Source organism: Cupressus sempervirens, chromosome 8 (genome assembly GCF_028749045.1).
Source record: "Cupressus sempervirens isolate cs-2001-9-10 chromosome 8, ASM2874904v1, whole genome shotgun sequence".
Classification (NCBI taxonomy): domain Eukaryota; kingdom Viridiplantae; phylum Streptophyta; class Pinopsida; order Cupressales; family Cupressaceae; genus Cupressus; species Cupressus sempervirens.
Genome location: NC_143125.1, coordinates 88,058,622 through 88,075,606, shown reverse-complemented (window position 1 = coordinate 88,075,606; position 16,985 = coordinate 88,058,622). Strand labels below are relative to the sequence as shown.

General features: G+C 35.3%; 1 protein-coding gene across 3 annotated transcripts in view; it reads left to right on the top strand.

Annotated features, from left to right (window-relative positions):
- Positions 1 to 5,305: 5,305 nt before the first annotated feature.
- LOC149541763 (nitrobindin heme-binding domain protein) overlaps positions 5,306 to 16,985 on the top strand; it is a 212,360-nt gene continuing 200,680 nt past the window's right edge. For 2 of the 3 annotated variants that reach the window (XM_089796125.1, XM_089796123.1), the window contains exon 1: positions 5,314 to 5,652. In XM_089796125.1, coding sequence (XP_089652251.1) covers positions 5,509 to 5,652 — 144 coding nt within the window. In that variant the 5' untranslated portion in view covers positions 5,314 to 5,508. Of the gene's footprint in view, positions 5,653 to 16,985 lie in introns of all 3 variants that reach the window. The other variant, XM_089796124.1, reaches the window with a different exon arrangement.

The window sequence follows — 16,985 nt, the reverse complement described above, 5'->3', positions numbered from 1 at the left end:
GGTTTATAACATATCAATTGAATTCGATGAGTAAAACTGGATCTTATTTTAGGACAACAAACAAGCATAAACACTCATGGTTAGTTTATTTTCCTATATGGTTCGGAGAGAATACAAATTCATGTTAATTTACTAGCTAGTCTAGGATTACTTTTCACTCATCACAACCTTACTACCTTTAACCACATTGTGATCTATTAAAATATTATTACAACAAGAAGATCAGACCATGGATTTATATAATAGAAACCTTACGCTAAAGGAGAATCAAGAAAATCTACATGATCAAGAGAAGAGATGGAATTTAAGCCTAACTAGTCTGGCCCATATGTGATTATAGATAAACATGGATTGAATGCTTATTAATTAGCTAATATTTAAGGGTAACCTTTAATGAAACTAAACATTATTCATTTCAAATGCTTCTATGGCCAAATCTATACATTATCCCACATTTCAAAAAAAAAGTTAAAAAAAGTAAAGAGGAATATTATGGCTTACAACACCTTGGATAAGTATAGAGATGAAAGCTCAGTGAATAAGTAACATGTCTTGAAGGAAATCCATTATTGATTGAAATAAAAATAGGCTTAACAAAATGTTAATTAACTTGTAAGGTTTTAATGTGTGTGTGTATTAAAGATTTTAGTAATAAAAGTAATTTCAAGAGGCACATATTATACTACTTTAAGGGATAATTTTAGAACACAGTTAGTAGGGATTTTGGGGATATATTGCATGTACTAAATGGACCATAGATTATAAATAGTTAAGAACATCAAACGAATAACTTTATTAAAATAAGCACTACCTTTTTCCCTAAGTAAATTCAATATGTAAAAACATGTGCAAATAATTTAATGAACAACATGCAAGATAAAAGTGATGGGGCCACCTCTAGTAATTTAGTTTTTGTAAATGGCATTGAACACCCTATCGTAGGCAATTCCAATTAGCCAAAAATAGGTAAATATTGGATTTTGTTACTGTGTCAACTTCACTTATTTGTTTTCTTGCACTTGAAGACTTCAAAGATGCACAAAGAACATTGTTGAATACATCATTTGGATGACTCATACAAATAAAAAATGGGTTTTCCACAAATTTTATCTCAATATATGTTCTTATTCAAATGTCCTTATGATTAACCTTGGTTTTTGCTTCCTCTTAGAATATTTGATATGATAAATCAAATGCTTTGACTTTATTTGTGTGATACCAAGATATATTAAATTAGTTTAGAGTTTATGGTTTCTGAAGAAAGTGGCAAGCTATCTATTTTAATAGATGATGGATGTTGAAAAGGGGCCATGGGTAAATGGTTTATACAATTAAAATTGAAAGAATTGTGAAGTTTGATTTGAGGAAAGATGCTTTTAGGCTATTTGAAACAGAAGAAATGAAAGGAGGTTTGGGATGTGAGATTAGTGGACTTTGTAGACTTAAGGGAAACTTAAGAGATACATTGGGGATTGAAAGTAGGAAAAATAAATATGAGAGGGAAGGGACTAAAATACATTTAGGTTAGAAGAAGTAACAATTCTAAGGGAATATAGAGGTGAGATATGGACTTTAATATTTATGATTATTCTAGTTAGTTGTTGTTAGCTATCCTTAAATTAACATGATTATGTCCAACCTTACATATCAATGTAATACACCATATGTGGTATTATACATGTAAGAAGATAACCAATTATATACAATATTGATAAGACTAACTAATCTATTGAAATGATTGATGAAATCCTATTTCTTTTAAATGCAAAAGAAGCATTGCTATTAGAGTTATTGATAATTTTAGTATATAAACTGTAAAATGCATTTCAAAATGACTCTTATTAAAATCTATCAATTTACTTTATATTAAAATTAAATAACTAAATTATACATGACTATTATTAAAATGTATTTGCTTATTTTAATTTGTAATAACATTCATTAGACCAAATAATCTATAAGACTCGGATATTATAAATTACTACAAAATGATGTATAGCACTAATGGTAACCAAAATAACATGAAACTTGCCTTAATACATTAGTCCATTTTACATATTATATATTGACCAGAAGAGGTTTCCACAATCTATCATATTATTGGAATACATTCTAAAAAATTAACACGCAATCCAACCGAGAAATACATTATAATAATATTGTATATTCTTATATTTTTTGATGAATAGTCTCTTCTCTATTAATAAAATATTAAAATTACATGTTCACAAAAAAAGTGGTTGGGATATAAGATCACCCTGTGATAGTGCTTATGATAGCAAGGCTAGATAAATTTACAAACTATTCATAAAAAAATAGAATTAGCAATGTCATGCTATAGTTGAGGGAGGAGGATCCTAACGATCATTAGAATCCCATAATCAGTGAGGTTAGTGTGTTGTCGGATACGAACCACCCATCATCATTATCTTCTTTTTCTTTTTCTTTTTCCTCCTCAGTCCTCAGAGGTAAGATGGCTAGGGCTAGATGAGGAAACGACCATTTAAAAGAAGTGGCCACAGGCCACACAAAACCACCACTAGGAGTGACCCAATCAAGAGCAACAAGAGCAAGACTAGGAAGAAGACCTGAGGACTAGCCAGAGCCACGCAGTGGCGGAGAAGGGGAGCGGTGACACCAATATATTCTTTTTATTCAACAAGTGGATGGAGAAATAGAATATTCTTTTCAATATGTGTCCCATCAACAATAAAGAAATTAAGATCTTTGTCGTGGAAAAATTCTATAAAAGTAATTGGGGAAGGAAGCTCGGAAGGAAAAAGACTTATTACATCAATGAGTTCAACCCTACATATGATCAGCTCCAAAAGGCATACATAGAGGCTAACATTTCTTGGAGAGCTAAAACTATTATTGCTTAGCTTAGAACCAACTCTCATTAGCTCCAATGTGAGACTGGGTGGTGGAAGCGGCCAAAAGAGCCTTGGGAAGAGAGAGTTTGCACATTTTGCAATTCTAGGAAGGTGGAAACCAAAGAACACTTTATTTTAGAATGCGATGCATATGGGGACAATAAGATCGAATTTATGGATAGTATATTTTAAAACTTGTGCCATTACTTATTCAACAAGGAGAACATTGAACAATTGGGTGGGCTCATTATCAACTTGCACATAAAAAAAACTGAATTACTTAAGTTGGTTTACTAGTGGGAAGGTTGTCTCATAGACTATGCTTATAGCCTAATAGACATTAAAATTTCATCTATCTATCTTCACAAGAAGCCCAAAACAAAAATAACTAGTAGTTGCATGCTTTTGTACATGCAACGATTAAGCCGATAGAAGAAATGTAAGTTTCTCTAATTAAAAAAAGGAAAAGAAGAAGAAGTTATATTCAGCTCCACAAAATATTTTACTTAGATCTAAGTAAACACCCCATACTTATGAGTGTAGTCAACCAAATTCTCCATTTCCAAAGCCCAAGGTGAAAAAAAGAGGGTGTGTGGCTAAGAAAAATCTCTTATTATTGTATTGTATTTTTTGTAATATATTTATTTAATCTTTTATGTAGATCCACACTGTCATAATTCAAATCATTCCATTAAACACAAAATAAGTCCAAAATAAATAATACATACAAATTATGCATTTTTCTATTCAATTAACTAGACACTAAATCTATTTTGAACTCTATTTAGGCCCATTACAATTATTATTATATGTTTCTTCTAGAACCAACATGCAAAAACTTAATATATTATAGGAGTAAAAATTAGAGATTTATAAAAGTCAAATTTATGTAACTAAATATTTTATTTTTAAAATTTTAATAAAATTTGCACTTAATAACTGTGTATGCGATTTTTCTTTTATTTGATAAGATTGTCAAAAATAATAGAATTTCAATTTTGCACATTAGAAATACTCCTCCAAATGTTATTTAATATCTTACATATTAAAAAATCTCTTCTTATTAATCCTTATACAGATATAGATATTAATACAATAATACTTATTTATTTATTTAATTTTCTTAATATATATTTTAATTTATTTTTAACACAAACTGTTTAACCAAAATGAAATTAAAATACTTATATCAAAGTTTTTAAACTCAAGAATCACTTTCATCCCCTTTTAAGAAAAACAATAGTTATATTATCATAATACTTCTAGTTAAATGTTTTAATTCTTCCTCATCCTTAAGTGTGCCTGAAAATTAAAAGTAAAAATAGTCCTTAATTGAATCTATTATATGATTATAATAATAATAAAAGAACAATTTTCTTCATTAATAAACATTAACAAAAAGTTAACTTAATCTAGTTATGGTTATTCTCATGCTCCCTCTCAACAAGATCATGATTAACAACACATTATTAGGTATACATGACAATAGAATCTTTTTCATTGAATTATTAACACAATTTTTTTCATTTTCTTTGATTTATCCTTTACTTTATCTCTTTCCAAGTGGCTACAATAGCAATAGTTGACTTTTGTTTAGCATTATAAAAATTCTAATTCGAAGTCCACTTTTGATTTAAAGAGGCATTTATAAAATCATAAAACCATTGAACATCTTCAATTAACTACTTATAAGACTAAAATAATTTTGATTAGAATTGTTCCATGATTTGTTATTTAGTAAGAGGCATAGTTTAGACATTATAATTATTGTCTTTATTTCAAATTTTGTAACATATTTTGTTAAGTAAATAACAAAATTCAATTAAAACAAAGATGAAGTAATATTACAAAATTGTCACTAAAAAATGTCAAATTTATAATTTGAATTATTTTTAAAAAATACATTTGTTTTATAAAGTAGATTGGAAGTTGAGGACAAGTAATATCTTCGATTGTGAAGAGTGTTGGATGCTGTTAAAATTGAAATACTTTCCTAGATAATTTTCCATATTCAAAAATCATTAAAAAGGGGAAATAAAGGTTGAGGGTTTTGTAGCTAAGAAAAAATATAAGTTACCACTATAAGATAGCTTCGCTGAATTGTAAAAATTAAACAACAACAACAAAAGAAATTAAGATTAAAAAACAAATACAAAAATTCTATGGTCTTGAACAAAGTAAAACTCTATTTTTTTTGAAACATAATAATAATATTATTGTAACTGTTCTTTTAATTAGAGTCTAACAAATTAGTGTACATAAAAATATATTGCCTGCCTTGCAATCAACGGCCTCAATCTAGCCTTGAACTAGGAGGAGAGAGATGAAAGAAGGGCCCGTGGCTATCCACGAAAATGCACTTCCTTTAGATTGCTTTTTTTAACTTTTTGAAAAATTGACCGAGTCCTCTCCTTCGTAAGGAAGTGCATTTTCGTGGCTGTATAGACGTTGCCGAAAGAAGGTATCCGAAATTAAAAAGAACCTGATTTTCTCTAATCAATTTTAAATTCTGATCATTCTCGATGGCTCCGCTGCTTGAATTTAAAAAACTCAACTTCTCACATTCTGAGAACGATTCGTTTGTTAAAGAAGGAAAAACCAATCAAACTGGTTTGTATAATCGCCAGTGTTTTAAATGGAGGGAGGAGCACCAATTCATCCATTGATAGCTCCCATTTCATTTTTGCTGGGTACATGGCGAGGAGAAGGTGAGGGAGGATTCCCAACAATTAATTCTTTCAAATACGGAGAAGAGATCAACTTTACTCACTCTGGCAAGGTCCCTATTTCTCATGCCTTCCAATCTCATCCTATTTTCAGTTCGGTGCAACTTCAAATTTAACTGTTGAATTACGGCAACATGGTCGTTAATTACTATTTTGGGCAGTTTTATCATGTTCACGTAATTTAATCTAGAAGTCGGACTAATTTTTGCTCAAGTGCACGGAATAGCTCACCAGGTTTCTTTCTCCAGTAATGTTAGGCGAAGTATCTTAGGAACTTTTGAAATAGCGTTACGCCTGACTACATTCTTAAGATTTCTAAGTAAGGGTTTACTGAAATCTATCCAGCGAGCATTACACAGGTCCTCTAGATTTATGGGTCATGTTTTTCAAGTGGGAGGATTTTAACCTAGTTCAATCTCTCTTGGAAGTATCTCTGTTACCAAATTGTTGGACTCTATATATGGGCTAAGCAATATATACAAACTCGTTACATGTTTACCAGTAATAGTTGGACAGATTTGGACTCGGGTTTTCAAGGATAAGAAGCATGCTTGAATGCAAAATAGATTCATTAAACCGCAACCTCACAAGTCCAGAGCTTAAACTTGAGACTCTATGAAACTATTAATTTTTTTTTTTTTATCATAGATTACAATATTAGATGGAAGCTAAATTTTGGGTGGGACTTAAGAATTTTAATTGGTCATTTCGATGTTTCCAGCTTCAACTATGAACCGTTATCTCATTTAAAAATGAAATATCCCATGGATAACAATCTTTAAAAAGTTATATGTCAGACAGTTCGAACCCCAATTTTAGGATCTGCTCGCCACATGTTCACCTACGTTACCTTGTTTTATTGGGAGAGTTTGAACATTAGTTTTTCTGTTTGGAATTTACTTGCTATTATAATCGTTGGAATCTATAGCTACATTATCAAAATATGTAGATATTGGCTATACTTTAACATAGCTTATAATCATCAAATTACCTCGTCCCAAGTTCGCTACAGTTATGGATTGCCTATTACAGTGAGGGGATTTGAAGTTGGGTCGCTTATTATCATAACTGTTTAACCCGTTAGACTAAATCATTAAGTCAAATATGTGCTACACATGAATGTACTTCAAAATTATTACAACACCCTCCTCATTATATTCATTGGACCTGTTAGAGTTCATTCTTAACATAATCAGGGAGTTTACTCAAATATACACATGGATTACACCAGAACCTCACCATTGCTAGAGTTATAAGGTGTCTTATTCTAGTGGATGATCATACCACAATCTTACCATTAGACGACAAACCATTGGATAAGAAATAACTTTTGTGTTTTAGTGTGTAGTGCCTCTTGTGTTTGCAGTTTGTACCTTGTTTATTTTGTTTCGAGAGTTACTTGATACTCGAATTATATATACTTTGAGATGACTTGAGGGTCGGATGTTATACTGCTACGCTGATTAGTTTATCATATTTGCATGTTGATGCCATTTTGAGATGACAATAGGTCTATGATGATATTTGGTTATTTGGTATTTGGACATATCTCTGATTTTGTTATGTGATGGATTTTATGCTATGGATATTTACTCTATAATATTATATGCAATTGCACTTGATCGTGTGTTTTAGTGTGCAGGATTTATATCCTTGGTAGAGGCACATGGAGTTAGTGATTCAGCTATTCGTATTTTACCAATGTTGTCCCTGTATGGTTAGTGTATCCTTATTTAATTGTGTAAATTAAACCTTTCGGTGATTATTAAATCTGAACTCATCTGCATATGTTATTAGACCAGTGAGCGTGTCTGTGCATTTAGAGATTCACATTGTCGCGAAAGTTGTTAAGAAAATTTTTATGATTTTGGGTTTTCGGGCTTTAAATTTTCATAAATTTAATTTCTGGCAGCTTTGCCTTATGTGAATTCCTATTTCTAAGAATAGCCTGTTTTCATTTGAGTTGATTCGAAGTTTAGCTAGTCTAACTCACTATTTGCCCTAATCGATTATTCACATGAAAAGTGAATAAGTATGAAAAAAGGAATTTAATTCCTGACTCTTCACTTTTTGCAATTTAGGAATTGGAGAGTTTTTTTCTAAAATCCTTTTCTAAAGGATTGGTCTTCTGTTCATTGTGAGAGCTACGGGCGTGGGATCTTTGCGAGGATTGACTCGTTGGATCTAGCTTGGGGAGGCCTTGCCTTGTTGTCGTTTTCGACAGTATCTGCAGGCTGTTTATTTTACCTAACTGTTTTCCATTTTAGCCCTTTTGGTTGTCAGGTAGGGCTTTCCCGTTTTCTTGTTTCTGCTTCGTTTTAGCTTCTGTTTCTGGTAGCAGTTTGTTAGGAGGTTGAGAACTAGTGTTCCCCTCCGTTTCTATTTGTTGGTTCTGTATGATTGGTCGAGTATGAACATTTTCTTTGTTTTTGGGATGAGGGTTTGGGGTTTCGCACCATTATGCTGGCTGTTTTTGCATATGGTGTCCGAACCCAAATTTTATTGGATTTTCAAGGCTTTTGTGTCCATAAACCAAATGGGTTTTAATTTCGAAGTTTTCTAGAGTTTGGGGTTTTTACCTCATTTTGCATGCCACCTTGTTTTCTCGGGTTTTCCTGGCATGAAGTTGGTCGTGAATACAGATCATCCGTTTGGATGTCAGTCTGACTATTGTTGCACTTTTATATTGCATTGGGATGCGTATCACATCCTTCCTCTCGAGTCTGCTTTCGGTCGAGTGTATTTCTACATTGTGTTTTCATCTAGTCCTTGTGTTATGATATTCGTGATGGTGGTGCATTGTGGACGTATGCCACACATGAGTATGTGCACGTACATTTGTCGGGTGATTTGCGAGGCCCGATCCTTCGTGGTACTTTCGAGAGTTATGATTATTGGGGTTGGGTTGGGAATATGAATGCCTACGGGCAGTCATCGTTGGATGAGCATGGGTAGGGTAGGGTAACATATGGAGGGGGCTTCTATTCTGCAACCCAGTACCTATTTCCTGAGGGTTGGTATGCAAATTTTTTAATCAAGTGATAACTAAAGAAAATACCAAGGATAATAAAATGTATGTGTGAGAGCCTTCCGTTGAGGAGTTGAGCCGCACGATTTGAGCTTGGGCTTGTCGATGCCAAGTGACTCTCCATAATTTCAGCCTCTACTTAGTAGCCCATTGAGTGTCTGACTAGGAATTGTAGTTTATGAATTGTCTCTGATCTTGGTTTTAGTTATCATACTGCTTGGTGTGAGTGTTAGCCATGGATGTTGTGCTTTACGTGTGTTTGTGGTTGGGTCATTATCTCCATCAGCATGATGGGAGTGGACCTACGGGTTTCATGTGGTTGGGAGGCTTAGCTACCTTTACCACTACTGGGGATCGGTGTATAGAGACGGTCGTTTACCCTAGTGTGACTATTGCTAGATGTTTTCACTTGGTACTTCAGGTTTTGGAGTATGCTTTCTTGTGATTTATGCTTTTATTGGAATGCTTACATATCATGTTAGTTAATTGTTGCATTCCCTTATTTGTGATGTTTAGCATATGAATAGATGATGTTAATGGATTAGTTGGAGTATCTATTGCTTGTTGTTCTAGCATGATTAGATTTCCAGTTCTTATGATGTTACTACACATTAGTAGTGAGGTCCTTATAAGACAACTCGAACTATCGAGTTGGCAGTTTGGGATGTTACATGCAGGGGATGGCTAGGACTTTTGAGGTCTCATTATGCTATTATGATTGGAAGGAACCGCACTTAGTTCCTTGTTTTATTTCATTGTGACGTTCTTTTAGTTATTTCTGTTCACTACGATAGATGGTTAGACACCGTTGTCGTCTAGGAGTTATTGTTCAAGTGTTTATGCCTCAACTATAGATTCGGTACTCCTTGGTGTGGAGGTTCTAACTTCTTGTTTTATTCCTTGATTTGTACTTAAAACATTTCTTGTTGTTCTTGGGCAACCATGCATCAGCATTGGGTGATACTTTAAAGTATCGCCTGCCCAAAGGAGAAATATTGTGCGATCCCTGATTGTATCGCACGCCGCAAGGGAAAATGTCGTGCGATACTAGAAAGTATCACATTGCCCATTGGAGAAAGGTTGTATGATACTTATGAAGTATCGCACGTCTTCTTGAAAAGTGTTGCACAAACCCTGAAAGCATTGTACATCTTCTTTAGAAAGGTCATACAATACTGGAAAGTATCGCATAGTGCTGTTTTAAAGTATCGCTTGAGTTTTGGGAAAACCTGTCTGGGTGGACAGCGGGCACTTTTTGGTTTGATCGAAAGTTTTTCGGAGGTGTTCTAAATACCCTCTTAGGTGTTCCTGAATACCTTGGAAGTGCATCTTGATTTTAGAATATTTTTGGATTCAAAATCATTTGCGTCGTTCCATGATTAGTCATTTTGGTTAGCAGTGGCGTTTGGAGATCTGTTAGTGTTTGGATGTTGTTTAGCCCTTCGTTGCAATCTTTGTGATCCTCGTATGTTGTATGTTGTGTGCATCCATACTTGTTTTAAATTTTTTTTATCTTGGCTTATATTTATGCTTGTTCCAAGGATCTCCGGGCCAGGCATTACATCTGGTATAAGAGCCCATGCTGCAACATTGGGATCTTTGTTTTATGCTTCCACTATGGTTTTGTTTTCTGTTTGTGTATTGTTATATTATGGTTGCTATTTTGATATCTCGTTGGTTCATGTTTTCGACTCTTATGCTTCTGATTCTTATGTTCTGACTTTGTCTTGTTGTTTCCATAGTGATGCCTCCTGCACATAGACCTGGCGGTTGAGGTGGTACTTGTAGCAATAACTGTGGAGAACACCAGGAAGAGGGACATGAGGAAGGAGAGGGAGAACATGGTAATAATGATCAGAATGGCATGGGGGCATTAATGCCAGTGCTTCAGGAGATTATTGCTCGGTTGGGCCCTCGTGTAGAGGAATGCCGACAGGATCATGATCAGGAAGAGGGATCTCATCATGGGGATTCCCATCATTCAGAGCATAGAGAGGAGCGCGAACATGAATGTTCCTGTACTACACTAGGTGGCTAAGGGCACCATCACGGTGGTAGGGACCGCAACAGTGAAGATTCCATCCGTTTGGATATCATGAAATCTCTTCAACTATCCAAGCCGCCATTGTATGATGGTAAGGGAGCTTAGTTCGATAGGTGGCTGTTTCGACATTTTTCCGGAGGCCCGAAATTTCATCTTGACCTCCGAAATTGCGTTTTTGTGTTTTTTTCCAATTTTTTAGAAAGTTGTTTTTTTAATAAATCATAAATTATACTCTTGATTTCGTAGATTAGTTGAAAATTCATCTTGCCTTAGTTGGGGGCTTTTCTTGAGAAAAATTGGGATTCGTAGGATGGATTTGGGAAATTACCAAAAATAGAAAATTTTGTTTTTCCTGAAAATTTGCCAAATATGGTAATTTTTAGAATTGTAATAAGTAGGCATTTTCTCTCATTGTAAGGTAGAATAGAGTTGGAGAATTTGAATGAAGAATTTGGTGTTTTGAAAATCTGTGATGTGTTATTATTTTCTGAGTATTATTTTGAAAGGGGTTTGGGCTACATCATTTGGTATCAGAGTGGGAAGATGGCTGGGAGAGGAAGAGGAAGAGGAAGAGGTGTCACTCCAATGCAAAGATTTATGTTGGATATGCAGAGGCAGATTGAACGATTCAATGAGAGAATGGATAATGAAGGAATACCAATAGCACAAGGAGGGGATGAATCAGATGAAGAGGGAAATTGAAGAGGTGTTAATCAAAATGAAGAAAATGAAGAACCCTTGGAAGAGTTGAGCTATGAAGATAGAGTGCTTCGAGTTTTAGAAGGAAAAAATGAAGGGATCAAGATCGAAGTCTCGGACTATGTTGGTAGTCTTAAGCCAGAAGAGTTGATAGACTAGTTAAATGAGATGGGTAAATTTTTTGAATGGAAGCCTATGGCAGAGGGAAAGAAGATGAAGTTTTCCTGCACAAAATTAAAAGGACATGCAATGATATCTTCGGATCACCTCCAGAAGGAACATGTTACAAGATAAAGTTCCCGTTGCACCAAAAGATCAATTTGTTAATGCTCGATACAACCACTAGACTTATAGAACACAAGAGACGTTATAAGCCATGTCACGAAGCCTACGAGTGAAGATGGCCCACTGCCAACAATCCTCCTCCCAATGTCACTCGCCATGACCATTAGGATTCGAATCTGTGACCAAGCTTTGATATCACTTGTTACAAGCTAGAGTTGCCATTGCACCAAGAGATCTATCTGTTAATGCCTGATACAACCACTAGACTTATAGAACATAGGAGGTGGTTAAGTCATGTCACGAATCCTATGAGAGAAGTTGGCCCATTGCAAACAGAACGAACCAGAAAACAAAAGGAAAAGATCAAAATGTGGAGCAAGATGAAGAAAAAGCTTTGGGAAAAGTTCTTACCGTTAGACTACTCACAAACCTTGTTTTGTAAGTTCCAAAATTTGAAGCAAAATTTATCTTCTATACAAGAGTACACAAATGAATTCTATAAGTTATCCATTAGAATAGAGCATCAAGAAGATGATGAGCATGTGGTTGCTAGATATATGAATGGCCTTAAATTCTCTATCCAAGATGAACTGAGTATGCATTGTGTTAACAGTATGGAAGAAGTCTATTAGTTAGCTCTAAAGGCTGAAGAAAAGCAGAATTGATAGTACAATAAGAGAAATAGAGGAGGAAGAAAGGGTCCCTCAACATTGTTTCGAGGAGGTTCTAACTTCTAACTACGGCTGAGGAATCCTCCCAAGGATTCGAAAGAAATACAGACTCTAGACAAGATCCCACAAAACAGGAAAGAGGAAGGGGATTTCAACGAAGACGGGGTTATGGTAGCAAAAGAGGATGGGAAACCCAACAGAGGCCATTTACCTGTTTCAAATGTGGAGAAGGACATAGAGCCTTTGAATGCTCAAATTACATGCCAAAAATAAATCAAGGAAGACAACCTAGAGTGAACCTTGCTTAGCCAGAAGAGGAGGAGCAAGAAGTCGCACTAGATGTGGGAGAAACCTTCATGATGAAGAGATCAATGATCATCCTAGAAAAAGATGAAGTTCCTGGAAAGAACTCTAGTGATTCGTGGCTCCAAACCAACATTTTCAGATCTAAATGCACTTCTAGTGGAAAGGTATGTCAAGTTATTGTTGATGGGGTTAGTTGTGAGAATATGGTATCTAGAGAAATGGTAGAGAAATTAAATTTACAATGTGAGAAGCACCCTCGGCCTTACCGTATTGCATGGTTTAAGAAAGAAAATGAAGTAATAGTTGATAAAAGATGTTTGGTCAGATTTACCATAGGAAAATTTTATAAGGATGAGATATGGTGTGATTTTATCCCTATGGATGCTTGCCATATGTTGTTGGGAAGACCATGGTAGTATGATAGGAAGGTCATGCATGATGGGGAGAAAAATATTTACACATTTTGGAAGGATGGCTCTAAAGTGGTTTTGTTGCCTCTTAAGGATGAAAAAAAGAATGAAACCATGTTGTTTGCAAGAGAAGTTGTCAAAGAAATGAAAGTAACAAGTTGTTGTTATGCACTAGTACTAAAAAGAGGAGAAGAACAAGAAAATGTGGTGTCACTCGAGGCAATGAAGGTGCTGGAGGAGTTTGTTGATGTTGCTCCTAAGGAACTACTTGATGGTCTCCCACCCAAAAGAGATATTCGGCATCATCTTGATCTTATTCCTATAGAAACTTTGCCTAATCAAGCAGCCTATAGGTTGAATCCAACACAACATGTAGAGTTGAATAAACAAGTGACAGAACTGATGCAAAAGGGTTTGGTTAGGGAAAGCATGAGTCCGTGTGCAGTACCCACATTGTTGATTCCAAAGAAGGATGGCACATGGAGGATGTGCACTGATAGCAGAGAAATCAATAAGATTACCATTAAGTACTGGTTTCCTATTCCTCAGATATAGGACATGATGGATGAATTAGTGGGGGCTAAGTACTTAAGCAAGATTGATCTCCGAAGTGGCTACCACCAAATCCACACTCGAGAGGGAGATGAATGGAAGACAACATTTAAGACAAGATATAGTCTACATGAATGGATGGTTATGCCTTTTGGGCTTTCTAACGCACCTAGCACATTTATGTGGTTGATGAATATAGTGCTACGACCTTACATTGGTAAGTTTGTTGTAGTTTACTTTGATGATATTCTGATCTATAGTAGAAGCAAGGAAGAACACTTACAACATTTGAGGGTCATCTTGAGTGTCTTAAGGAAGGAGAAGCTTTTTGTGAACTTGAAGAAGTGTAGGTTCATGCAAACTAGTTTGATCTTTTTGGGCTTTGTCATTTCTCAAGTTGGTGTTCAAATGGATCCAAAAAAGGTAAGAGCAATCCTAGAATGGGCCAGTCCTTCTAGTATAACAAGAGTACAAAGCTTTCATGGATTGGCAACTTTCTACCGAAAGTTTTTCTGAAATTTCAGCAATATTCTAGCACCCATAACAGATTGTACCAGAGGAAGGGAGTTCACATGGACACCAAATGTTGAAGAGAGTTTTAAATTCTTGAAAAAAAGGTAAGTGAACCTCCTATATTGACACTTCCAAATTGTACAAAGTTTTTGAAGTAGAGTGTGATGCTTCACATGTTGGAATAGGTGTTGTTCTTAGCCAAGTAGGTAAACCCGTGGCTTTCTTTAGTGAGATTGAATGAAGAAAGAATTATTCTACCTATGATCTGGAGTTTTATGCAATTGTTCAAGCACTAAGACATTGGAGGCACTATTTGGTCCCACATGAGTTTGTGCTGTTTACTGATCATATTGCTTTGAAATATCTCAACACAAAAGAAGTTGAATAGTCGACATGCCAAGTGGGTATCTTTCTTATAGGGATACACTTTTGTCTTAAAGCATAAATCTAGAAAACTAAATTAGGTTGCTGATGCCTTGAGCAGGCGCGCTACACTATTAATCATGATGGAAACTGAGGTCACTGGTTTTGATGCTATTAAGACCTTGTATGAAATTGATGATGATTTCTGGGAAATTGTAGAACAGCTAAAGGCTTCATCTTTTGGTAAGTTGGATCATGTGAAAGGTGACTATTTTATGTAGGATGGTTACCTCTTTAAGGGTAAACAACTATGTATACTAGGCGGATCCATGCGGGACAACATTATCAGGGAATTTCATAGTGGTGGACTAGTTGGACACTTTGGAAAGGACAAAACAATAAACTTGGTTGAAGATAAGTATTATGGGCCCAAGATAAAGAGGGACATCACTAAATATATGGCAAGGTTCAGAATCTGTCAAGTGGCTAAAGGACATTCACAGGATACAGGATTATACATGCCTTTACTAGTACCCATCGAACTATGGACTGACGTGAGTATGGATTTTGCATTGGGTCTCCCACACACATTGAGGTAATGATTCTATTTTTGTGGTTGTTGATCGATTTTGAAAAATGTTCCACTTTATTGCTTGTAAAAAGACCAACAATGCAACTAGAGTAGTAGAAGTATTCTTCTCAGAAGTTGTTCGTTTACATGGCCTTCCAAAGACCATTACTTTTGATAGAGACATTAAGTTTTTGAGCCATTTTTGGAGGACTCCCTGGAGGAAATTAGGAACACAATTACAATTTAGTAATGCTTATCATCCTCAAACGGATGGACAAACAGAGGTAGTCAATCGGAGTTTGGGAAATCTGTTACACTGCATTGTAAGGGAGAAGCCTAAATAGTGGGACTTGGCATTGCACTGGGCAAAATTTGCCTATAATAGTTCTGTTAATAGATCCACTGAAAAATCTCCATTTCAAATTGTCTATGGTCGAAACCCTCAAGGTGTTCTAGATCTTGTGTCACTTCCCTTAAGAAACAAAATTAGTGATGATGGAGTTGCCTTTGCTGAACACCTTCACCAACTCCAATAAGATGTTAGACAAAAGTTACAGGATAGTAATGCGAATTACAGGATTGCTGTAGGTGCTACTCGGAGACAACAAATATTTGATGTTGGTGACTTGGTGATGGTTTACTTGAGGCGTGAATGGTTTCCTACAGGCACCTATCATAAATTGAAGAATAAAAAGATTGGGCCTTGCAAAATCATCAAAAAGATTAATGATAATGCTTATGAGGTTAGCTTACTAGCAAATCTTGACATTTCCCCTATTTTTAATGTTTCTAATTTATACACATTCCATGGAGATGTTCCCAATGCAAATGAGGGCCAGAGAGTGGATTGGCAACAACACCTCCCCAGTAAGAAGGAAAGATTGCCAAAATTCTTGACAAGCAGACTACCTCCACAAGGCATGGTCATCATAATAGATACCTCATATAGTGGGACGGGTTACCTGAAATAGAGAGTACATGGTCATCTGACTGGGCAGTAATGCAGTTAGATCCAATAAAATTGCAGCAATTCACAGACAGTCACTTCCAGGAGCTGTGTTTCTTTCAAGAAGGGGAGAATGATGCATCAACTTCCAAGAGTCATAACTTTTGACTTGGATATGGGTTTTGGTTGAAAATTTTCAAGCAGTCGCGTGAGGAGTTATTTGGATTGCCGATCAAGCTTAGCTCGACAGGTGGCCATTTCGACTTTTTTTTGGGAGCCTAAAATTGTCTTGACCTCCGAAATTGCATTTTTGTGTTTTTTTCCAATTTTTTAGAAAGTTTTTTTAAAAATAAATTTGAAATCATACTCTTGATTTCATAGATTAGTTGGCAATTCATCTTGCCTTAGTTGGGAGCTTTTCTTGGGAAAAATTAGGATTGGTAGAATGGATTCTGAAAATTTCCAAAAATGAAAAATTCTGTTTTTTCTGAAAATTTGCCAAATATGGTAATTTTCAGAATTGTAATAAGCAGGCGTTTTCTCTCATTGTAAGGTAGAATAGAGTTGGAGAAGTTGAATGAAGAATTTGGTTTTTTGAAAATCTGTGTTGTGTTAGTATTTTCTGAGTATTATTTTCAAAAGGGTTTGGGCTACATCAAGAAGGAGGATGGGTCATTGCATTTGTGCATTAACTACCAGCAGTTGAATAAGGTGACAGTGAAGAACTGGTATCCCTTGTGGAGGATAGATGACTTCTTCGATTAGATGAAGGGAGCACGAGTGTTCACTAAGATTGATCTGAAGTCAGGATACCATCAGCTTCGTATCTAGGAGGATGACATTCATCGAACAACTTTTTGTACACGGTATGGGCATTATGAGTTCACGGTTGTACCCTTTGGGTTAACCAATGCGCCATCGGTGTGTATGAGCTCGATGAATGGGGTATTTTGCACTTACCTCGATCATTCTGTCATTGTATTCCTAGATGACATATT